Source organism: Podarcis raffonei, chromosome 11 (genome assembly GCF_027172205.1).
Source record: "Podarcis raffonei isolate rPodRaf1 chromosome 11, rPodRaf1.pri, whole genome shotgun sequence".
Classification (NCBI taxonomy): domain Eukaryota; kingdom Metazoa; phylum Chordata; class Lepidosauria; order Squamata; family Lacertidae; genus Podarcis; species Podarcis raffonei.
The window spans coordinates 8580921-8606080 of NC_070612.1; the positions used below are offsets into that span (position 1 = coordinate 8580921).

The following is a 25160-nucleotide window of genomic DNA, read 5'->3' on the forward strand; positions in this document are numbered from 1 at the left end:
TCGCAGCTCCGCCTCGCAGCTGCAGTGCGGAAGCCACTCATGGGTCGGAGCTTTCCGCCCAACACCGCAGCTCCCTCTCACCTATCGAACTGCTCCTGGCTCACCTCATAGATTTCCAGCACGATGACTCTGACAAAGTCCTGGTCGGCATCCTCGCGTTTCGCCTGAGCCATCTGGGCAAACGTCGTCAGCAGGCAGATCTCCTCGGAGCCGTTCATCGACTGGAGATACTTTTCGAAATTCTCCAGGTGGGCTGGGTCTGCCGGTGGCAAAAGAGGGGGCTGGTTTTATTTCAAGGGCAAAGATCGGAGGTGCTCCTTTAATGGGCGTTTCATTCCATTCTGCGTCACAGCGGTGAGCTCTCAGGGACACCCACTGTCCCTGAGAAATGGAGTCTGCTGTCTGGGGCAGAGGGGAGCTTTAGTCCAGCATCATATGGAGGATGAGGATAATGATTAATAATAATAATTATAATAATAATTATAATTTATTATTTATACCCCGCCCATCTGGCTGGGTTTCCCCAGCCGCTCTGGGCGGCTTCCAACCGAATATTAAAAACAATACTGCCTCAGACATTAAGAACTTCCCTAAACAGGGCCGCCTTCAGTTGTCTTCTAAAAGTAAAATAGTTATTTATTAAAATAGATTATTATTATTTCATTTATACCCCGCCCATCTGGTTGGGTTTCCCCAGCCACTCTGGGCAGCTTACAGCACATAAAAAATGGTTAGACATTTAAAAAAACTTCCCAACAGAGCTTTCAGATGTTTTCTAAAAGTCAGATAGTTGTTTATTTCCAAATTGGCTACTGCTGCTGTGTTCTAAATAGATAAGGGGCCTGAACGGCTGCCCAGCATAACCAAGTCTGCACACAGCAGCTTGCATGGGGTGGAGGCAGGCAGATCTCTTCCTAGTGGCAAAGAATTGGGGGGTGGAAGCACACAAACAGCTGTAAAAAGAAAGAAAAGAAAAGCCACCTGCCTAAGCCCAGCCATTTGTCCCCAAAGCAGATCGACCCACCAGCCTTCAGAAGTTTACACAGAAGGGAATGTGGCTCTCAGGCCAAAAAAGATTCCCCAACGTTGCACCACCACCATCACAGGAAGATGGCCAGAATTGGCACTTGCCAGCATGACCACTTGCTTGCTACCAGGACACCAGCCCTGACACTTACACCGCAGGCAGTAAAAGGTAAAGGTAAAGGGACCCCTGACCATTAGGTCCAGTCGCGGACGACTCTGGGGTTGCGGCGCTCCTCTTGCTTTATTGGCTGAGGGAGCCGGCATACAGCTTCCAGGTCATGCGGCCAGCATGACTAAGCCGCTTCTGGCGAACCAGAGCAGCGCACGGAAACGCCGTTTACCTTCCTGCTGGAGTGGTACCTATTTATCTACTTGCACTTTGACGTGCTTTCGAACTGCTAGGTTGGCAGGAGCAGGGACCAAGCAACGGGAGCTCACCCCGTCGCGGGGATTCAAACCGCTGACCTTCTGATCGGCAAGTCCTAGGCCCTATGCTTTAACCCACAGCGCCACCCACATCCCCACACTGCAGGCAGATGAGCATCCAAATATACCTGGCTGAAATTCCACATGCAAACACCCAAAGAAAGAAAGGGAGAAGGGGGTGTTGAGACGCTACCATTGAGTCTGCGTTTGCAGTCAGCCAGCTGCACTGCGGCACATAGCTTCTCCAGGTTCTCACTTTCTGCGCAGTGCATGATGGAGAAGAGTTTCCAGAGCATGTTGCAGGACAGGGTCCCGTACGGCATCTCGGACATAAAGAGCCAGACCCCTAGCCTGTTGGGAAAGGGAAGACCAAACAGAAATGTTTCGGGCACAGGATTAATAATAATAATTTATTATTTATACCACGCCCATCTGGCTGGGTTTCCCCAGCCACTCTGGACGGCTTCCAGCAAAATATTAAAATACAATAATTCATCAAATATTAAAAGCTTCTCAAAAAGGCGCTGCCTTCAGATGCCTTCTAAAAGTCAGATAGTTGTTTATTTCTTTGACATCTGGTGGGAGGGAGTTCCACAGGGCTGGTGCCACTACCAAGAAGGCCCTCCGCCTGGTTCCCTGTAACTTCACTTCTCGCAGCGAGGGAACCGCCAGAAGGCCCTCGGAGCTGGACCTCAGTGTCCAGGCAGAACAATGGGGATAGAGATGCTCCTTCAGGTATACTGGACTGAGGCCATTTAGGGCTTTAAAGGTCAGCACCAACACTTTGAATTGTGCTCAGAAACGTACTGAGAGCAAATGTAGGTCTTTCAGGACTGGTGTTATATGGTCTCGGCGGCCCCTCCCAGTCACCAGTCTAGCAGCTGCATTCTGGATTAGTTGTAGTTTCTGGGTCACCTTCAAAGGTAGCCCCACGTAGAGCGCATTGCTGTAGTCCAAGTGGGAGATAACCAGAGCATGCACCACTCTGGCGAGACAGTGCACGGGCAGCTACCATTGCTGCAAAGGCAGAGAGGATTCTCAAATGAATGGTCCAGCCACTCACTTTGTCAGCTCCCGCAGAGGAAACGCATATGCCCCTAACCTTGGCAATTAGCTGCATGCTAAAAAGCTCTGATAAAAGCCATTTCCCTCCACGGCTTGAGGAGCTGAGTTCCTGGCTTCTATCGGGTCCCACCTGACTTCACAGCTCTCTTCTAGACACAACCTAGACTTCCCCAACCGCCACAAATGCCGCCCCCCGCCCCTGGCCCAGCCCATCGTTTCCTACCTTTTCGCTTTCAGGACTTGGAGGACAGCCCTCAGGAAGAGCTCATCGAATTCCACCTGCAGTTTCTCAACAGAGTAAGGGTGCATCTCGTAGCCGTAGCCTTTGGCCTGGCTGGCATACTGGGCCCAGTGGTCACTCACGTAGCAAAGCGTCATCCTAACAGCAGGAGGCGAGAGAGGGGGAACGGGGAGGGGGAGCAGGACAATGCGGGAAATCTGAATGTCTACAAATCATTTAAGAACATAAGAAGAGTCTTGCACCTGGATCAGGCCAACGGTGCATTGTAGTCTAGCCTCCTGCTCTCACGGTGGCCAACCACTGTGGACTCTCCTTCCTCGGAGGTTTTTAAGCAGAGGCTGGATGGCCACCTGTCATGGATGCTTTAGCTCAGATCCCTGAAATGCAAAGGATGGCCAACTCCACAATTTTCTGATTCTGTGATCTGTAAATAATGAGGATGATGCAACAGCTGCTGAACTACACATACAAAAGGCCCCTTTGGAAACATGTAAAGAAGCTGTTGCATGGCCCTCAGACCCCTTCCAACTCTACAATTCTAAGGTATTTTGATTCTAAAAAAGGTAAAGGACCCCTGGACAGTTAAGTCCAGTCAGACGCGACTATGGGGTTGTGGCACTCATCTCGCTTTCAGGCCAAGGGAGCCAGCGTTTGTCCAGAGAGAGCTTTTCGGGTCATGTGGCCAGCAGGACTAAACCGCTTCTGGCGCAACAGGACACCATGATGGAAACCAGAGCGCATGGAAATGCCATTTACCTTCCCGCCAGAGTGGTACCTATTTATCTACTTGCACTGGTGTGCTTTCAAACTGCTAGGTTGGCAGGAGCTGGGACAGAGCAACGGGAGCTCACCCCGTGGCGGGAATTTGAACCGCCAACCTTCCAATCGGCAAGCACAAGAGGTTCAGTGGTTTAGACCAGAGGGCCACCCGTGTGGACCTGTGCCTAGAAAGCATGGGGCAAAATGTGGCACAATCCGAGACCAGGGAGAAGAATCGGTAGAAGAAGGTTGGAAGAAATTTAAAGACTATCTACAGAAACATTGCAAAATTAAGGAATGTTAGAAGGATGCTGGAATGAAGTTATGTGGTTTTAGCAGTAATGTTATAAAGGAGTATGTAAAAATGGGTTGTTAACAGGTGAGAATGTAAAGTTATAATATATTAAGATAAATGATTAAGATAAAAACAAAGATGGAAAGGATTTGCTGAACTAACCAATTGAATTAGAATACAAAAAAGGGAGGTGTGAGGAGGTCAAGGAAACAAGTAAATGAAAGATAAGATATGGAAAAATTGATTTGTTTTTAATTGTTTTTATTTTTCTGTATTTTGTATTTTTTTGTTTTATTATTTTTATTATTTTTGTAATTTTTTGAAACTTCAATAAATATTATTTTTTAAAAAAAATAGAAAGCATGGGGCAAAATGAAAGTGTAGATGAGTCTAGGTGTTGCCCTTGTAAGACTCAGCAGAGAGAAGGATGGGGACGAAGTCAGAATCAGTTGGCTCTGACACCACCTGTACACCCAGCCCCACAGCACAACAGGAAAGCTCCCTTGCACACAAGTGCTCACCTGACATCTGCTGCTGCACACAAAGATCTATACATCAAGGCGCTAATCTAACGCTGGCAGAAGAACAAAATCGCTCAGGTGTTTCCTTTGGAGCAAAGCAGCAATTACAAAACTGGGAGGGGATGCCGAGGCAAGCTGGACAAACAGCGACCTCCACAATCCCACGTTGGCCAAGAAGGGGCCTCTGTTGCTGCTTGAGGCTACCAAGCGATGCTCCTTACCTGATGAGGTGGCCGATTCGTTTCACAAACTGCCTGTAGCGGGCTCTGTTGAAGGTTTCCAGTCCCACAGCAAGGAGTTCCACTAAAGAGTTTGCAAACGCAAAGACCTTCATCATCTCTTGAGGCGTTGTTTTCTCAGGAACGTAGATGCCTTCGCAACAGATAGAACCGATCAGGATTGGCAAAGGTGGCGAGGGGGAGGATTAGCGTGTTATTAATAAGTCCTGTTGAAACTGGAATATAGTTCAGACTACGGCAAGTGTGCTGTCATATATATTCCAGCATTTCTTATTTTTCCATTTTATTTCCCTTTTAATTTGTATACCGCCTTTCTACATTACTACACACGAGGCAGTTTACAGCGGCAAAATATACAGCATACCTTATAATAATCTGATCCAATACAAAAAGCCATGATAAAACATAATTTTAAAATGAAACGGCCTACATCAAATAAAGTAATATCCAATAATCTATTAGAATAGTACACAGTAAAATTAACTCTCGAAACATCAGCAAATAATAGCTAAACTGAAATACACTCTTAACAATTGCAAAAAATAATTACTAAACTACGATCAATAAAAATAACTGCAAGTCACCGTGCGTAAACTACTACAATACATGCAAAACCGAGTAAAGGGATCAAATTGAGAAACGAAGACACACCACTTATAAAATTATTATTTAAAAAATTAATCTTAACCTCTGTCTTAGGGTGCCAGTCCTACTGAACTAGGCTCACTCCCTGTTCCCAACCTACTAAGTAGGAACATAGGAAACTGCCTAGCACAGAGTTCGAGTGTTGATTCCTCTTAGTCTACAGTGACTGCCAGCAGCTCCTTTGGGATTTTACACAGCGGTCTTTCTCCCCAGGCCAAGTGGAGGTTCTGGGGACTGAACCCACGGCCTTTCCATATATACCAACTACTTCAGTTGACATTCCACACCGTTTCCATACTGCCCGACCCACATCCCTTGGGGACTTCGCTTACCTTTAGAATCAAACCCGAGGATGTGCTGGAAGAGTTCGTGAAAGGGGAACTGGGACAGAAGCGCAATCAAGTCGTCTTCCAGGAGGAGGACCCAGCTAGTCTCAGAATCTTCGTCCTAGGACAAAAGACAACAGCGCATCAAGAGGCTGCATTTCCCACTGTCCCGGAAGTGCACAGTGCCATTTCTCTGAATTTTTAAAATTTTTATTAACGTATAAAACACATACATACACATTTACACAATTACACGATACACGTACATAACACACTACCTTATTTTCATAACATAAAACATACCTATATAGTACCTACCTATACTGTACATATCAACATACCTACACACCTACCCCACTCGGACACCCCCCAAGTGACTTGACTTCCAGCCGTTCTTGTTACGGTACTTTATTTTTCCAACTAGCTTAAACGCATTTCATTACTTCTTTAGTCTCTTCTTCTATCTTAACTTTACTCTCCTTTCACTCTAATCATTTTCTGGATTCACTCAGTATCTGTCAGAAATTCTACTTTTTCCACATAAATTTTGATGTATTCCTTAAAGACAGGTAAAGGTAAAGGGACCCCTGACCATTAGGTCCAGTCGTGAACGACTCTGGGGTTGCGGCACTCATCTTGCTTTATTGGCTGAGGGAGCCGGCGTACAGCTTCCGGGTCATGCGGCCAGCATGACTAAGCCGCTTTTGGCGAACCAGAGCAGCACACGGAAACGCCGTTTACCTTCCTGCTGGAGCGGTACTTATTGATCTATTTCCACTTTGACATGCTTTCGAACTGCTAGGTTGGCAGGAGCTGGGACCAAGCAACAGGAACTCACCCCGTCGCGGGGATTCGAACCGCCGACCTTCTGATCGGCAAGTCCTAGGCTCAGTGGTTTAACCCACAGCGCCACCCACGTCCCTTGATTCCTTAAGGATAGCTCACTCTTTATTCACTTTTTGTACCATATCTCCTCTTATCCTCCCTGTTAGTGCCATCCCTCTTAAAAGGTACCTCTTCTCCTCCTTCATCCACCAGAGTCCAGTTCCCAGATTCCTGCCCGGATGAGGAAGACGCCTTCCGTTCGCTCGGTTTCATGTGGCACATGAACTCCGCTCGATTTCTGCAAATCACAAAATGCAGCAGGCCGTGAAAATTGGGTCACAGAGACCAAAAGAGGGGGAGGAGGCTCCGTCCTTGCTGGCTAGTGTTCTGGGGGGGGGCAAGGGAGAGGGGAGAGGAAGGCCAGCAGCTCTCAATTGCCTCGGCACCCCCTCTTGCAGCTGACCCGACTGCAAACACAAGCAGCCCAAAAGGGAAGCTGAGTCACAGGGAATGGGCTTCCATTGTGCTTGATCCAGAAGCAGCGCTTAGGGCAGAATTCTGCAGAGCAATGGCTGGCAGGAGTGAGGCCTTTTCAGCACCTGTGCTCAGAAATCTGCACTGGCTGCCGATTTGCTACTGGACCAGGTTCAAGAGTTACTACTAGAATGTAGTACTACTAGTTACTACAGTGGTACCTCGGGTTAAGTACTTAATTCGTTCCAGAGGTCCGATCTTAACCTGAAACTGTTCTTAACCTGAAGCACCACTTTAGCAAATGGGGCCTCCTGCTGCCGCCGGAGCACAATTTCTGTTCTCATCCTGAAGCAAAGTTCTTAACCCGAGGTACTATTTCTGGGTTAGCGGAGTCTGTCACCTGAAGCGTTTGTAACTCGAAGTGTTTGTAACCCGAGGTATACCACTGTATTAATATACAAAACTCTTAACAGTTTCCAAAAGACCAGAAAAGATTTTTTATGTATGTGACAACAGCTGCATGGATGTTACTAGCCCAAGGATGGAAAGAAGGAATTTAAAGCAGCTGTGTAGATGACACAGAATTTACAGTTTGTGGAGAATATTGTCCGGAGAATATTCTCACCTCACATCACTAGTCCTCTATATATCCAGTTTGACATTTTGTTACCTGCACAGGGGGAAAATAACTTTTTTTGCTTGCACGTCATCCCTGCACAGTGCTAAGCAGAATAACACCCCTAGCACCACGAGAGAGGCTCTTTTGTATACTTACTTGGCAGGAGACATAAGCAAAGCAAGGGACTGCATAAAGTGAAAGAGCCCCGAGGGGTTATCCAGAACCCGAATCTGAAAGCAAACAAGAAATTCAATGAGGGGTTTAAAAAAAAAAAAAGGTGCTACTCAAACTCTGAGGAGATTTCACTCCTCCCATATCCAAGAATCTCCTGATGAGTCTGCTGATTCTCCAGAGAGGAGGGGGCAGTGTTCTGCTCTCTACTTATTCTGCTCCAGCACCACATCAAAGAGTCAGTCAGTCAGTCAGTCAGTCAGTGAGTCAGTGTGTTGGAGAGAGAGAGACTGAGTGTTAGAGATCGTGTGTATAGATAAGGTTGCTGCTAAGAGCAGCTGCAGACACTCAGTGCAGTGCAGCATTCTTTATGCTTAGACCTCATTTAGCTCTGTATATAGTTTGTATAATAGTTGTAGATAGAATAAAGAAGTTATTCTACAGATCTGCTCTCCAAGTCGTTTATACTCTGCTATACTCTGCTATGGACGACTGTCTTCTTGTGGGAGTGAATCCGGTGCTCACAACTCTAAGCTGTGAGTCCACAGCACTTTGACCTGTTCCTGTGCAGAAGGTGGTCTCTGGAAGTGCTACCCAGCTCGCCTAGCCCAGTCGGGGCTGAAGTGGATGAGTCCAGTTGGTGACACTGGCTCAAGGGCAATGCTGACAAACTCAGGTGTCTGGGAAATCAAGATCGAAATGCACCCGGTACATCCAATTTATGGAGATGCAGGTGAGGAAACAGTTTCCACAAGAGCTGAGGTGAGATGCTCAAAGGCAGATAAACACAAAATGACCTCTGAGAGCAGATTAGAATATGCAGGAAAATATGTTGGTACAGCCCATCTCAGACTGCACCATTTCAGACCTCAGGTAGAGAGAATTATACTTTTAATGCTCCCTAAAATAAAACACACCTGCCTGTGAAAACATGCATGTCAAGGGGCAAGGGAAGGCTAAACTGCTTTTCCTAATAATAATAATAATAATAATAATAATAATAATAATTTATTATTTGTACCCCACCCATCTGGCTGGGTTTCCCCAGCCACTCTGGGCAGCTTCCAACAAAGATTAAAAATACATTAAAATGTCACACATTAAAAACTTCCCTGAACATTTTTTTTAAAAGGCTAGCCTTTGCACATTCAAATTTCAAACATGCTGCATTATCATTGCATTTCTATACCGCTCTTCATCCGAGGATCACCCCCCGGCAATCTGTAATGGTGTGGCCCTAGAACGACTACATTTGTCCTCCTGCCCCCCTTTAAAAGGTTTCACTAATCTGCAAACTGTAACTCATTTGTGGTTCGGCACCTCATTCTGTGGGGCAAGCCCTCCCACACCTGCCTCCCAAAGTGCAACTAGCTGCCCAGGAGACAGCGAGATCTGGGTCCCCAGCACACCCCCGTAAGAAGCAAAGATTAAGCATCCACACCTGAATGAAAGGAACAGCCCACTTGCTAACGCCGGCCGGGCAGCGGAGGATGTGGTTTAGGAGGAAAATGTGGTCCCCTGGACAACCAACCTTTTGCAAGACGGACACCTGGAGAGACAGGAGGCAATTTGAAAGGCAGTTAAGGGAGGGAAGGACTGCAAAGCCACAGTTAAGACGGTTCTCTTAAAACAGAAGCATACTGAAAGGCACGGTCCCTCTTCAAAGCTCCCCTCTTCTCCTTGCATTGCTATTCTTGACTTCCTTTTGCTAGGTCAGTTGGGGAATAGGACGCGGGTGGCACTGTGGGTTAAACCACAGAGCCTAGGACTTGCCGATCAGAAGATTGGTTTGAATCCCTGCAACGGGGTGAGCTCCCGTTGCTCGGTCCCTGCTCCTGCCAACCTAGCAGTTCGAAAGCACGTCAAAGTGCAAGTAGATAAATAGCTACCGCTCCGGCGGGAAGGTAAACGCATTTCCGTGAGCTGCTCTGGTTTGCCAGAAGCGGCTTAGTCATGCTGGCCACATGATCCAGAAGCTGTACGCCGGCTCCCTCGGCCAATAAAGCGAGATGAGCACCGCAACCCCAGAGTCAGCCACGACTGGACCTAATGGTCAGAGGTCCCTTTACCGTTACCTTATAGATATAAAAGGATTGCCCTAGCACCAGATTTAGGGTAGATCTGACTCCCTCTGTTTCTCACCAGCCTCTGCAGCCAGGAGAGCACGTCGCTCTCAAACTGAGGATCCTCAACGACCCTGCGCGTGAAACTGAAGAGGACACTGATACACTCCTTCAAGGGACCCACGTCCGAGGAAACATTTTCAGCCTGTTTAAGAACTGCAGACGAGGAGAGAAGAAAAAGGATTGAGCGATCTCACAGTTGCAGTGAAATAATGCAGAGTACAGTGGTACCTCGGGTTACAGATGCTTCAGATTACAGACACTTTGGGTTACAGACTCCGCTAACCCAGAAATAATACCTTGGGTTAAGAACTTTGCTTCAGGATGAGAACAGAAATCAGGTGGTGGTGGCACGGCGACAACGGGAGGCCCCATTAGCTAAAGTGGTACCTCAGGTTAAGAACAGTTTCAGGTTAAGAACGGACCTCCAGAACGAATTAAGTTCTGAACCCGAGGTACCACTGTACTGGGCCTCTGCTAGGAAGCCTCTACTGGGTTCAAAACCTTGCCTAGCCATGAGGAGGCCTGCGCCAAGTTAGCGCCTCTTATTGATGGACTGATTTCATTTATACTCCAGCTTTTCTCCACGAAGCTCGAGGTGGTCCACACAGTTCTCCCCCTCCTCATTTAATCCCCACCAGAACCCTATGAGGTCAGTTAGGGTAAGGCTAGAGGGGAATAGCCGCCCAGCGTGGCCAGGGCAGCCCAGCCAGAGTGGCGGGGTACAAATAATTAAATTGTTTAAATTGTTACAAGGTCACCCAGTGGGGATCTGAACCCTGGTCTCCCAGATCCTGGTCTCACTCTGGTGGTTGTAAAGGGGTGGGAATGGATAACCGTCACCCCACTGGGGAACTGGGGGCAGATGCAATTTAATGACGTCAATACACTCGTACCTTCCAGAACGGATTACCATATTTTTCGCTCTATAGGACACACTTTTTCCCCTCCAAAAATTAAGGGGAAATGTGTGTGCGTCCTAAAGAGCGAATGCAGGCTGCGCGGCTAAGCCCAAAGCCAGAACAGGAAGACGGAGCGCTGCGCAGCGCTCCGTCTTGCTGTTCTAGCTTGGGGTTAGCTGCGCAAAGCCTCCGCAGGGCAGCGGGGTGCCTTCACACCCCCCCACAAGCTCGGGGGGCCCCACAAGCCAGCCCCACAAGCTCGGGGGGCAGCGGGAAGGCGGCGCGCTGCCTTTGCGCTGCTCCCCGACCTGGTCTTTGGGGCTGGCGATGGGGGAAAGCAGCGCTTCCCCCCGCCAGCCCCAAGGAGCAGGTCGAAAGGAACCCAAAGCTGGGCTCCGGAGGCCTCGGGTGAACGCACCTTGAACGCACAGAATGCACCTTGTTTTGGAGGGGAAGAACAAGAAAAAAAAATTCTGTTCTCCCCCTCCTATGGTCCGGTGCGTCCTATGGTCCAGTGCGTCCTATAGAGCGAAAAATACGGTACGTTCGAGAACCAAGGTACAACTGCAGTCCCCCTCCTTGGCTGAAGGGAACACGCAGTTGCAGGGTTGTGCATGCACACACAGAGATGCTCTCTGCAGCCACACACCACTGTCCATGTGCCCAGAGCATGAGAAGCTGCCAAACAGGATCCCCCCCTCCGTTTTCACAAAGGGGTTCTACGTCAACACCCCAATACGTATGCCACAGCCCCTTCTCTCACACACTCTGTGGATAGTGGGAGGGCAGGGAGAGCAAAAACAGCCCCACAAACCCATCGTGCATTGCCAGTAGGTACAAGAAGGTAGTCTGAGCCTGCCCAGAATCAAGCACGTCAAATGAGCAAATGCGCTTCGCTCGCGTAATTTATGCAGGTTGCAGAACGGGAGCGGAATTCTGCCGCTTTCTGCACACGGCGTCCCTGATGCTCCCTGCCCATGCGGAGTTAATTGGAATATAACTCGGATACACGCACCTGGCGGCGGCTGCTGCTGAATGCCCACAGACCTCAGAGAGGAAGAGCTGCTGAGAAGCCTGTAGATGTAAGACTCCACCTGTAGGCGGGACAACACAGACGTGTACAAGTGCAAGGCCAGGGTCTGGTGCACATGCTCAGCCTGGGCTTCGAAGAGCCTCTTCAGGTCTCCCAAAGCGCCTTCGTTCATCTCGACCGTCTGGTAGCGATGGTGGCCGGACACTTTGCACTGATCAGCACAGACGCCCTGCAAGGGAAGCAATGTTCAAAATAAGGAGTTAAGGCCGGCGGGGCGGAATCCATTTAATAATTTTATTAAGTGACCTTGTTGCACAATTCGATCTCCTAACATGACTTTTTCAATGTATTGTGGCATTTTAGGTATCACAGTTTTTATTATGATGATTGCAACTGTCGAGAGTGAATTTCTGTGCAATTATTTGTTGATATTCTGAGAGTTCATTTTGTGGTGCGCTATTGTATCCTGATGGGTCATTACATATTACTTCATTTGATAGGTTAAGAACCCTAATTTTTTAATTATTGATTTATTTGTACCGGATCAGTTTGCTATTAAGATGTGTGGCCTTGTATATTTTGTCGTTTTCGCAGCTCGCAAACCGCCCTGTGTATAATAATATAGAAAGGCGGAGTACTAATTAAAAGAAAGAAACAGAAAGCTCCAAAAGGTCTGTAGCTGAGTGTGGGCGCTCCTGAGCCGATTGAAGACATTTCTTAAAAGCGTGTGGTATAGCCCTCTCAGGATTCTCATTCAGGAGCCCATTCCAGAAGCATTTCTGCAAGTCAAGAGGTGTTCCCTCAAAGATGAAAGCTATGGAAAAACTCTGGTCTAGAAGGCTAAGCAACAAGGCATGTTAGGCCTCACCATTTCTTGGGAGGGGAAATTCAAACAAGCAAATTCCCCCACACCACTAATACCTGCATTCTGAAATAGCTATGTTTTATAATATTAACAATAATAATAATAATTTATTTATATGCCACCTATCTGACTGGATTGCCACAGCCACTCTGAGCGGCTTCCAGCAAATTAAACACGTTTATTTAACTGTGTTTATATCCCGCCTTTCTCTCCAGAGAGCTCAAGATGGTGCACGCACAGTTCTGGCCCCCCTCATTTAACTAACTCCCAGAACAACAACCCTGTGAGGTTGGCTAGGCTGACAGCAACTGGCCCAGTGGGGAGTCAAACCCTGGTCTCCCAGGTCTTAGTCTGACACTCTAACCCGGTGTTTCCCAAATTTGGGACTCCAGCTTTTTTGGGGGAATACAAATCCCATCATCCGTAGCTAGGAGAACGAGTGGTCAGGGATAACGGGAACCGTAGTCCAAAAACAGCTGGAGACCCAAGTTTGGGAAACACTGCTCTAAAAAGGTAAGAAAAGGTAAAGGACCCCTGGACGGTTAAGTCTGGTCAAAGGCGACTATGGGGTTGTGGCGCTCATCTTGCTTCCAGGCTGAGGGAGCCAGCGTTTATCCGCAGACAGCTTTTGGGGGTTATGTGGCTAGCATGACTAAACCGCTTCTGGCACAACGGGACACCGTGACGGAAACCAGAGCGCACGGAAATGCCGTTTACCTTCCCGCTGCAGCGGTACCTATTTATCTACTTGCACTGGTGTGCTTTCGAACTGCTAGGTTGGCAGGAGCTGGGACAGAGCAACAGGAGCTCACTCCATCACGGGGACTCGAACCGCCAACCTACCGATTGGCAAGCCCAAGAGGCTCAGTGGTTTAGACCACAGCGCCACAGTGCCACTAACCACTACGCCACACTGCATCTCAGATTTTTTATAAAATGTTACGTCTCCGGAGGGCTGAACCATCTGATTTTCCGCAAACGTATGAACCGGTTTTTAGAAACATGCTTCGGTTACTCCACCTGGATGGCCTGCTGTTCATCCTTGAAAGTCCACAGGCGGCTCCTGGCGCTCTGGCAATCCAAGGCAATGGTTTGCAGCTCCGCTTCGGCAAGGAGCAGCTGCTTGCGACACCGCCAGTAGTTCAGCAGCAGCTCAAAGAACTCGTGCCTGTCCTGGTGCGCCACAGTCCCAAACTCTTCCACGTAGGCGTCGACGTTCTCCAGCCAGGAGCAGGGCTCAAAGACCTTCAGCTGCTCTCGGGTGAAAGGCAACAGCTCCAGTTCTGCAGGGATCTCAGGGTACAGCCTCTCCTTCGGTTTGAGGGGAGCAACCGCAACCGCCGCCAGCCTCTCCCTGAACAGCTCCAGCGGGAGATCCGGATAGAGCATTTTGGGAGCGGATTTCTGAACCTGCTCTTTGCTGGGGGCACAGACGGGGGGAAGAACCTCTTCCGAAGGATGGGAAACAGACTGTTTGTCACTGCGTACGGTCTCAGTCTCTGGGTCCTGCGCACTCCCCAGCAAAGGCGGAGCGCAAGGAGCATTGCTTTCCGACAGGTCGCAGGAAGCAACTGCTTCGGCAAGGCTCTGAGGACTGGCTGGGTTTCCCCCGGTACTTTTCTCCTCCTGCAAAGCTCTGCCTGCCAATTCTTCCCCCTGGATCGGGGGCTCCGACGGGGCAGTTTCTGGAGATCCTTCATTTTCTACAGTTATTGCACTCGGTGGGACATCACAGGCATCCTTCACATTTTCTATCTCTTTGGCTTCGTTGCAGAGCCTGGGCTCTGGAAGGCGTTTTCCCTGGGTGTCGCAGGACCGAGATGGTTCTTCTCCATCTCTAACTGAATCTGGAAGAGACAGCTGACAGGCGACGCTCTCCTCCTCTTCGCTTTTTTTCTTTTTTTCCTAGTGGAAAGAATTTGTGGGGGGGAGACAGCAACACTGAAGAATGAGATTTGAGGAACAAAAGACCCATAGGAACGTAAGATGGTCCCTTATGGGGAGTACTAATAGTAATAATAATAATAATTTATTATTTATACCCTGCCCATCTGGCTGGGCTTCCCCAACCACTCTGGACGGCTTCCAACAAAACACTAAAATACAATAACCTGTTAAACATTAAAAGCTTCCCTAAACAGGGCTGCCTTCAGGTGTCTTCTAAAAGTCTGGTAGTTGTTGTTCTCTTTGACATCTGGTAGGAAGGCATTCCACAGGGCGGGTGCCACCACCAAGAAGGCCCTCTGCCTGGTTCCCTGTAACTTGGCTTCTCGCAGCGAGGGAACCGCCAGAAGGCCCTCGGCGCTGGACCTCAGTGTCTGGGCAGAACGATGGAGTAAGGCCATTGATCCATCTAGCTCAGCAATGTCTACACTGACTGGTAGCAACTATCTGGGATTTCAGACAAAAGGCATTCCCTGTCTCACCTAGAGATGCCAGGGAGGTGATCCTGGGATCTTGTTTATGCAAAGGAGATACTCTACCACTGAAGGAGCTGCTCAATCACACACAGAGAGATAGATGCTAGATAGATAGATAGATAGATAGATAGATGATAGATAGATAGATAGATAGATAGATGATAGATATCCTGATCTACAGGCCCAGAAGAGGGCTCGTGGGAGTGACTGGGTGCAGGGATACCAAAGGAGAATGCCAAAAACACCAGAGTAATTGGTATACCTGAAGGAGCGTCTCCACCCCCATTGTCCAGCCCGGACACTGAGGCCCAGCGCCGAGGGCCTTCTGGCAGTTCCCTCACTGCGAGAAGTGAGGTTACAGGGAACCAGGCTGAGGGCCTTCTCGGTGGTGGTGCCCGCCCTGTGGAACGCCCTCCCCTCAGATGTCAAGGAAATAAACAACTATCTGACTTTTAGAAGACATCTGAAGGCAGCCCTGTTTAGGTAAGTTTTTAATGTCTGGTGTTTCATCAAGTTTTTAATATTCTGTTGGGAGGTGCCCAGAGTGGCTGGGGAACCCCAGCCAGATGGGCGAGGTATGTATAAATAAATAAATAAATATTATTGTTATTCTCTATTAAAGAAGGTGTAGACGTAGAACAAAACAGCCTGCCAGTTCTCCTAGCTTTTGCAACCAGGAGCTGCCTTGTCTGCACCTAAGCAAATATTTATAAATTCTTTATACAGCAAAGCAGCATACATCATTTCACCTGACTAAATGAGGGCAGTGGTGCCAAATACCCAAACCTTACAGATAGCTCCCCTCTTCTGAGCTCAGCACCTCAAGCCCCACAGATAAGGGTAACATCAAAGCAATACAATTAGCCTATATCAATGCCAGTGAATATAAACGTATATGGGTTCACTGCTACAACTATTACAAACCTCCCCTTTTACTGAAGTACACCTTTAAATTGATATTTTATTTAGAGTCTATCGCCTTTGTGCGTTCCCCTGCTCCGATCTGCTCTTTTATTGCTTGTTAGTGTTGTGTTGTGTTTGTGTGTTCAAGTCTTGCTGTATTTTTAATGTTTTCACTGCAAGCCACCTTGGAGCTGTTGTGACAGGCGAGATAATAAAAAACCGACAACAAACAACCTCTCACCCGTTTCTTGCAGAAGTGTTTGGCTTGCCACATCATGGAACACTTCCCCAACTAATGAAAGCGCTTTCTGGAAGGGAGCGGGGGAGATGAGAAACCGAAAATGCTGAATGCGAGCCAAGAGCCGAAGGAAATGCCATGTGAGAGTCACATTATTCCCAAGACTCGAGGTTAACTAATGTCACAGATTCATTTTTCGACAAACTGGTACCCTGCTGGTACACTGGCTGGGGCTGATGGGAGAATAACCCAAAACATCTGCAAGATACCAGCTTGGCAAAGGATGCCACGGATCACGCTGCCTCCGGCAGACATATATGACCTTATCTGACCTTTTCCAGCAGCAAAATTAACGCTTATCCACAAAGGCCAGGAGGGGAAGCCTGAAAAAGCAGCAGCAGCAGCATTTCAGCACAAAATCCAGGGTGTGTCCATCAGATTCCAAAGGATCCAAGCTCCCTTGTCCTTTTGAGCAACGAGTAAGTTTCTAGCCCCCATGACTGCAGCCCTATGCTTATGAAAAGCTAAGGGGCTTTTAATCCTCTCTGACAACAGAACTTGGCCATCAAGTCCCAGCAATCCCTTTTTCTTTTGCTAAAGCTGCTTTCACTGAGGGCTTGGGGTATACAGAATAGTGGAGCAAGCAAGGCAGAACCTGCACTGGCCACAATGACACAGAGAGAATCAGAGGCAGCAGGGAGAAAAGAAGAGCGAGAGAGAAGAGACAGGAATACGCAAGTATTAGAAGGAAGGAGCTTCTTCTAAGCCTCACTTCCGACTCTAGGAGTGTTCGCCCGTTACATTCAGCACATGTAAAATCTGTACCACTGTTGGTGCTGACCTTTAAAGCCCTAAACAGCCTCGGTCCAGTGTACCTGAAGGAGCGTCTCCACCCCATCGTTCTGCCCAGACACTGAGGTCCAGCGCCGAGGGCCTTCTGATGGTTCCCACACTGCGAGAAGCCAAGTTACAGGGAACCAGGCAGACGGTCTTCTCAGTGGTGGCGCCCGCCCTGTGGAACGCCCTCCCACCAGATGTCAAAAAGAACAACCACCACCAGACTTTTAGAAGACATCTGAAGGCAGCCCTGTTTAGGGAAGCTTTTAATGTTTGATGGATTACGGTATTTTAATATTTTGTTGGAAGCTGCCCAGAGTGGCTGGGGAAGCCCAGCCAGTTGGGCGGGGCATAAATTTATTATAATTATTATAATTATTATAATTATTATTATTATTAATACCTGTGTACATGTTGACGGAACTGCATAAAATCAACAAGTGTGCACTCCTTCACACATTCCCTTGTATAATTGTAGAGACAGCTTGCAGCTGGGTTTGATATAATGTGTGAACAAGCCTTTTATTCTTATTTCAACCATTTCAAAGACCACAAGCGGAACGCTAAAGCCTGACCTGGATTCTGCAAGTCCCGGTCCCAAACTCTTCCAAATGCCTTTTTTTCTGGCACTTTTGTCTGCATTTTGTGTATTCACCTGCTTTGCCTCAAATCCCACCTGTCCCTTCGATCTCCTTCCCCAAGTGAAAGTGAAAGTCGAAGCCCATGCATCGAACTGCCTCCTCCATCCTTCCCTCAGCTTCGTGGTTTCTCAATACCACCAACACTTAAATGGTTGCTGTCTTGCAGAGCTGCAAACCGACTTCTCTGCTTACGAAACTCCATGAAATGCCAGGCATGCGGATGAGCAGCAGCAACGTAGCAGCGCTAGGACTTCCACTTAATCCATCAATAAACAAACGCTTCCCGGATACAAAGAATGGTATTGCAATCCAGCGTTGCAGCAACATCTGATTGCATCTCCATGGCCATCAAGGGTTGCCAGAGTAAAATTCCATAAATGTGGACAGAACGTAAAAGCTGCTTTGCTAGATCAGGCTAGAAGGCCATAGCCTAGCCTTTTGTTTCAAACACTGCCCAGCCAGACTTTTCAAAGCCCTCGCAAGGATGGCAAGATGGAGCCTCTGGGAGATAGCCTCCCTCAAGGGGCAGTTTTGCTTGTCAACAGCCTACAGAGTCAGATTTAAGGTGCTGGCTTTGACCTTTAAAGCCCTTTACGGCCTAGGGCCCTCGTACCTATGGAACCGCCTATCCTGGTATGCCCCATGGAGAACCTTCAGGCCCATAAATAGCAACACCCTAGAGGTCCCGGGCCCTAAGGAAGTTAGATTAGCCTCAACCAGAGCCAGGGCCTTTTCAACACTGGCTCCGGCCTGGTGGAACGCTCTGTCTCATGAGACCAGGGCCCTGCAGGATCTGATTTCTTTCCGCAGGGCCTGTAAGACAGAGTTGTTCCACCTGGCCTTTGGCTTGGAGTCAATTTGATCCCCCCGCTTTCTTTTTTCCCTTCTCCTCCTGTGATGAGGCTGCATTTTAATGTTTCAATGTTTTAATGTTGTATTTTAATCTTGTTTTTAAGTTGTATTCATTCAACTTGTTTTTATTATTGCTTGTTAGCCGCCCTGAGCCCGGCCTTGGCTGGGGCGTGCGGGGTATAAATAAAATTTATTATTATTATTATTATTATTAAATGGAGCCTCCTTGCCTACAGACAGTCTACCTGCAGAATAACTAAATGAAGCCTTCCTGTGTAGAGAATGAGTCTACCTGAGGGCCACCTGAATTGAGAGCTCCCTCACCCCACTTGCTGAGAGGCAGTCTACCTCTGTTATACCTACACAGAGCCTCTGTACCGAGAAGCAGTCTACCTGTCAGCCGCCTGAATGGAACTTGCTTGCTGACAGGCATAGTTGAGAGGCAGCTTACAGAATACCTCAATGGAGCCTCCAGTATCGATAAACAGACCACCTGTCAGCTTCCTAAGTGGAACCTCTCCATTGAGAGGCAGTCTACCTGCAAGAGGCCTTAATGGAGCGGCCCCTATTGGTAAACAGGCTACCAGCTGCCTCAATGGATCCTTCTCGCTGAGAGGCAGTCTACCTGCGTGATGAAGGCAAAAAATAATCTACCTGTAAAAAGTCTTAATGGAGTATCCCCTAATGAGAAACAGCCTACCTCCAAAATGCCTTAGTGGAGCCTCCTTGCTAAGAGGCAGTCTACCTGTGAGATGCCTTAATGGATCCCCCCCCCCCAAAAAAGAGAGTCAGTCTCTGAAATAATGTATCTAAATGCAGCCTCTTCTGTGAAGCAGCAGTCTACCTGTGAGAAGCCTTGATGGGGCTTCCCTGCTAAGAGGCAGTCTACCTATGAGATGCCTTAATGGATTTCCCACCCACCCCCAAAAAAGGCAGTCAGCCTCTGAAATACCTAAATGGAGCCTCTCCTGTATAGCAGCAGTCTACCTGCGAGAAGTCTAGTGGAGCCTCCCCACCAAGAGGCAGTCTACCTGCGAGATGCCTTAATGGAGCCTGCCCCCTCCACAAAAAAGGCAGCCAGTCTCTGCAGCCTCTTCTGTCAAGCAGCAGTCTACCTGCGAGAAGCCTCAGTGGAGCCTCCCTGCTAGGGGGCAGTCTACCTGTGAGATGCCTTAATGGAACCTCCCCTAATGAGAAACAGTCTACCTGTGAGAAGCCTTGATGGATTTCCCTCCCACTCACCCCAGAAAAAGGCAGCCAGCCTCTGAAATACCTAAGTGAAGCCTCTTCTGTACAGCAGCAGTCTACCTGCGAGAAGCCTCAGTGGAGCCTCCCTGCTAAGAGGCAGTCTACCTGTCAGATGCTTTAATAGAGCCTTCCCCCCCCCAAAAAAAAAGACAATCAGCCTCTAGAACACCTAAATGGAGCCTCTTCTATCCAGGAGCAGGCTACCTGTGAGATGCCTTAATGGAGCCCCACCACCCCAAACATCAGAAAGGCAGCCAGCCTCTGAAATACCTAAGTGAAGCCTCTCCTGTACAGAAGCCTCAGTGGAGCCTCCCCGCCGAGCGGCAGTCTACCTGTATGGTGCCTCCCCTAATGAGAAACAGTCTACCTCCGAGAAGCTTCAGTGGAGCCTCCCTGCTAAGAGGCAGTCTACCTGTGAGATGCCTTAATGGATTTCCCACCCCCTGAAAAAGAGAGCCAGTCTCTGAAATACTGTACCTAAATGCAGCCTCTTCTGTCATGTCTACCTGCGAGAAGCCTCAGTAGAGCTTCCCTGCTAAGGGGCAGTCTACCTTAATGGAACCTCCCCTAATGAGAAACAGTCTACCCAGAAGTGGAAACAGCAGGAAATACCAACGGTGGATGAGTGGAGAGCAAAATTATTAGATTACGCGGAGTTGGATAAATTGACAGGAAAGATTAGATATTTAAGAGACCAAAAGTTCATTAAGGAATGGGGAAAATATGTAGATTACCTGGAATATATAAGTGAGGGACAAACAACGTTAAGGGGATTTAAAGAAGCATTGTGAAAGACGAAGAGTTATTGACTAAAGGGAATAGAAGAGAGAGAGATATATATTGTCAATACAAGCTAGGAAATGCGTAATTTTAATTACTACCACGAATGATTTACGGACAAGCGGAAGGAAGTCTTATAAGAGATGGTAATGTGAAATTTTTGATGTGAAATATGTAACGTGTATTTTTTTTCTTTTTATTTTCTTTTTACTTTTTGTTTATCTTTTATTTGTAAATCAATAAAAATTTAATTTTGAAAAAAAAAAAGAGAAACAGTCTACCTGTGAGATGCCTTAATGGATTTCCCTCCCACCCCCGAAAAAGGCAGCCAGCCTCTGAAATACCTAAATGGAGCCTCTCCTGTATAGCAGCAGTCTACCTGCGAGAAGCCTGGTGGAGCCTCCCTGCTAGAGGGAAGTCTACCTGCGAGGTAGCAAGGCGCCTGCCTGCCTGCCTGCCTGCCTGCCTCGCTCCCCGGGTTACCTTGGTCCTTCCCCGGCTGCTCCTCGGCCTGCTCCGGGGCTTGACGGCCTCCGCCATGCCGCCCGCCTCGCCCTCCGACGCCCGGGCAGGGTCTCCCTTCCTCCCTCCCTCCTCCCTCCTCTATGTTGTTGCTCTGGGCTCCCGCCGCGTCACGTGAGCGCCAGGCCACGCCTCCCCGCCGGGCCGTAGAGATACGAAAAGAAGTATTATAGAGTGATACTGCCATACACAATTATAGCCACGCCGAAAGGGCGGCTTTTTCTTTTTTTTTTCCTCGCTTTTCCTCCCCATTTCTTTCTTATTTGCTTGTGTTGGTTTTCTCACCCCGCAGCTCCGTCACTGCGAGGCTCACGGGCCGGGCTGCAACTAGGAAGCCTGGCCTCCAAGTCGAGTCACTGCGTCAGCTCTACACTTTTAGTACATCTACGGCGACACTCTGCTTTCCGCCAATCGCTGCCGAGCGAGACGCGGAAGCGACGGGCGGTGAAGAGGGTTATAAAAAGGGGAGAAATAAGCGCCCGCGGTTCCGGCGCTCTGTTCGCAGCAGCGACCCCTGGCGGCGCGGGGTGGGAATGGCGATTCTATGAAGGTCTATAACGGGAGCGATTGTTCCCTGCTACGTTGTTCTGCAAAAAAAAAAGTGGTGTCGAAGGCTGCGAGTCGTGCCTTTAGACTTTAGAACTAATCTCCTTGTAATCCTATATATGCATGTGAAAAAGGGTTGCCTGAAATGAAATTAATGGACTGTGCAGAATTAGATAAATTAACAGGAAGATTTTGAAATCTAGGGGACCAGAGATTCTTAGAAGACTGGAGTAAATATTTGAACTATTTGAAAAGCAATTGTAATAAACAGATCACGCTAGTAGGACTGCAATAAGTTCTGTAAGGAGGACTATATGAAATATTGGAAGGAAGACTATGAAGAGAATTATTAGTTAATGATAATTAAGAGTAATAGAGAAATTAAGAAATGCAGAATAAGCGATAAAGAACGGAATGGAAAATCTTCAGAAGTTGTTGACGGAAGTCTAAAATATTGTATAAGATAAGAAGTTATGTTAAATGATGGTTGGAAATGATATGTTAAAAAACTAATAAAAATATATTTTAAAAAAGAGAGAGAAAGGGTTGCCTGATTAGAATACTTAGTGCAGGAAAAGAAACTCTGCACGTGCCCAGAGACAAGTAATCCAAGACTGAGACGCAGCGTTATAGCAGCATCTTAAAACAAATCCCAGCCTAGGCTCAAAATTTAAACTATCCACTTTTATTTATTTTTTACAATTAAGCTGCGTAGAATTTTTTATGACCTTTATTGCAATGACCTCCCGAGGATTATTTTGGGAAGATGCACAGGGGCTAATGAACATGGCCATTTTTGCACTTTTTTTTTTATGTCCTCTCATTTTCAGGGTGCCCATGAAAAAATCCGGAATGAGGAGGGGACAGCGAAGTATGAGAAGTCAGTGATTTGGAGGAGAGCATAAAATGGACAACAGAGAATCAGTGGAAGTACAGAAAGCTTGCTGTCCGCATTAACTGTCATGGGCTGGCTGGGTGCAGAGGAGCGGGAGGAGGCACCAGCAGAAAGAAGGCTCGGAGTCAGGGGATTGGTGGTGGGTCAGTGTTGAGTGGTCAGAGGGAGAAGCCTGGGAGGAGGGAGTGTCGGAAGCTGAAGAGGCAACAGGACTTAGTGAGCAGGAGGAGTCTGTGGCAGAGAGCAGTGCAGACCCGGAAGCTGAAGAGGAGGCAGAGTTGAGGCAGGCTGCTGAAAAACCCAGGGAGTCTCCCCCTCCTGCTACAACCAGCTCCCCTCCCCTCTGGTCTCCCAGAACACGCAGAGAAATGAAAAGAGCAGAGATTGTGTGCAGACACAGTCTCCAGCATAGCTGTCAACCTTCCCCTTTTTTGTGGGAAATTCCCTTATTCCAATGCTGTTTCCCGCTGCTATCCCGGATTGTTAGATATCCCGTAGACTGTCCCCGGGACTGGTGAGGCTGCTGATCCCTTATTTTCGAGGCTGCTGATCCCTTATTTTCAAATCTGAAAGTTGACAGCTATGTTCTCCAGTTGCTTGGGTATAAACCCTGGAGAGGAAGGGACTTAGGCAGCGGTGGGAAGGCAGGGACCTTCAGTCCTCGCAGCTGCAAGACCTACTTGGGAAGAGTTGCTGTGATCACTAGGGCCTGTGCTGTTTGGGTTGTTTCGAATAAAGAGTTAACTTCACTGATACCGGTGGGTTTTTAAATTGCTGACATATACCTGACTCTGTTCCTGACATATTCTTCAGCCACCCATTAGGTAGAGTAGGACTCCTTAGGCCCAGAGGACTGAAATTTTCAGACATTCCCATTCCTTCCACAGCCAGGAACTCACAGGCTATTAATACTCACCCAATCTCTTATGTGAAGCAATTTCAACACAGCAAAGTATTTCAGTTAACCAAAGTCTCACAGCTTGGTGTGGGTTTTTTTAATCAACATTTTATTCATCACCAGCCCTTGTAGCTGGGAAATAAATCAGTAACTCTTTCCTTCAGCCATATTAAAGAAATCAAATAATTAAAGGGGTGGAGGTGGGGAATCAATTGAGAGACGCCAGTTCTGAGAAATCCATTTCTTGCACCTCTTTTACAGTGGTACCTCGGGTTACGTACGCTTCAGGTTACATATGCTTCAGGTTACACACTCTGCTAACCCAGAAAGAGTGCTTCAGGTTAAGAACTTTGCTTCAGGATAAGAACAGAAATTGTGCTCTGGCGGTGCAGTGGCAGCAGGAGGTCCCATTAGCTAAAGTGGTGCTTCCAGTTAAGAACAGTTTCAGGTTAAGTACAGACCTCCAGAACAAATTAAGTACTTAACCTGAGGTACCACTGTACTTTCTGAAATAAATTTGGGGTTGGAGTAAATGGAATTTGGGGTCTCTTCTAAGCTGGATTTCTGTAAACAGAAAAAGGAACTGCAAAAGTGGTCAGACCAGTCTCTCTATTGACTTGAAGACCCAGCCAAGTTTATTGAGTGTCTACTCTGTTGTTAAGCTTGGGCCATACTGTTTCATAGAAACCAAATAGCCAGAGAGCTTCTAGAAGGGGAGGTTTTGCATACAGCAGGTTCCAATAGTTCAGGCTTCCTCAACCTCAGCCCTCCAGATGTTTTGAGACTACAGTTCCCATCATCCCTGACCACTGGTCCTGCTAGCTAGGGATCATGGGAGTTGTATGCCAAAAACATCTGGAGGGCCGAGGTTGAGGAAGCCTGCAATAGTTCAACACCCCAAGATCCCCAAGGAGGTTTGAGAGCATCTCCTGTCCAAAACTGAGCTAGCTGGACCAATGGTCTGACTGAGTGTATGGCAGCCCCCTAAGATGAAGCGGGCAGATCTCTCCTCTCCCCAGGCTGGAGGTGACGTCAGTGGCAAGAGAACAACAGGGCTGGTAACTGGTGCTGTAACTGGGAACCGCAAACAGAAAGTGATTCTGATTTTGCTTGCTGTCCCAAATCCAAAGCTGTGGATTTGGTGGTCTCTCTAGAAACCCAACAGGGAAGTTAGGGTATGGTTTGTTGTTGTTTAGTCGTTTAGTCGTGTCCGACTCTTCATGACCCCCTGGACCAGAGCACGCCAAGCAGTCCTGTCTTCCACTGCCTCCCTGCAATTTGGTCAGACACATGCTGGTAGCTTCGAGAACACTATCCAACCATCTCGTCCTCTGTCATCCCCTTCTCCTTGTGCCCTCCATCTTTCCCAACATCAAGGTCTTTTCCAGGGAGTCTTCTCTTCTCATGAGGTGGCCAAAGTATTGGAGCCTCAGCTTCAGGATCTGTCCTTCCAGTGAGCACTCAGGGCTGATTTCCTTCAGAATGGATAGGTTTGATCTTCTTGCAGTCCATGGGACTCTCAAGAGTCTCCTCCAGCACCATAATTCAAAAGCATCAATTCTTCGGCGATCAGCCTTCTTTATGGTCCAGCTCTCACTTCCATACATCACTACTAAGAAAACCATAACTTTGACTATACGGACCTTTGTTGGCAAGGTGATGTCTCTACTTTTTAAGATGCAATCCGGGGACACTTTTTTAAGCTGAGTAGCAACAGGGAGTCAGTAGGGGGGATGGTGAGGCAAAAGACCCTGGGCTCAAGCACACATGCATATTGTATAAAGGTGCAAAGCCCTTCTTTCGCACCCTGTGAAACATAAATGGG

General features: G+C 47.9%; 1 protein-coding gene across 4 annotated transcripts in view; it reads right to left on the reverse strand.

The window, feature by feature from the left end:
• The window catches only part of EPG5 (ectopic P-granules 5 autophagy tethering factor), an 80978-nt gene extending 59894 nt beyond the window's left edge, over positions 1 to 21084 (reverse strand). For all 4 annotated transcript variants that reach the window (XM_053407582.1, XM_053407581.1, XM_053407583.1 and 1 more), the window contains exons 1-12: positions 20958 to 21084; positions 13576 to 14460; positions 11673 to 11919; positions 9775 to 9911; positions 9074 to 9181; positions 7618 to 7691; positions 6558 to 6666; positions 5550 to 5664; positions 4555 to 4705; positions 2741 to 2896; positions 1646 to 1803; positions 105 to 259 (exon numbers count right to left, since the gene is read on the reverse strand). In XM_053407582.1, the coding sequence (XP_053263557.1) occupies positions 105 to 259; positions 1646 to 1803; positions 2741 to 2896; positions 4555 to 4705; positions 5550 to 5664; positions 6558 to 6666; positions 7618 to 7691; positions 9074 to 9181; positions 9775 to 9911; positions 11673 to 11919; positions 13576 to 14460; positions 20958 to 21014 (2352 nt within the window). In that variant the 5' untranslated portion in view covers positions 21015 to 21084. The remainder of the gene's footprint in view (positions 1 to 104; positions 260 to 1645; positions 1804 to 2740; positions 2897 to 4554; positions 4706 to 5549; positions 5665 to 6557; positions 6667 to 7617; positions 7692 to 9073; positions 9182 to 9774; positions 9912 to 11672; positions 11920 to 13575; positions 14461 to 20957) is intronic.
• Between the last annotated feature and the right edge of the window lie 4076 nt (positions 21085 to 25160).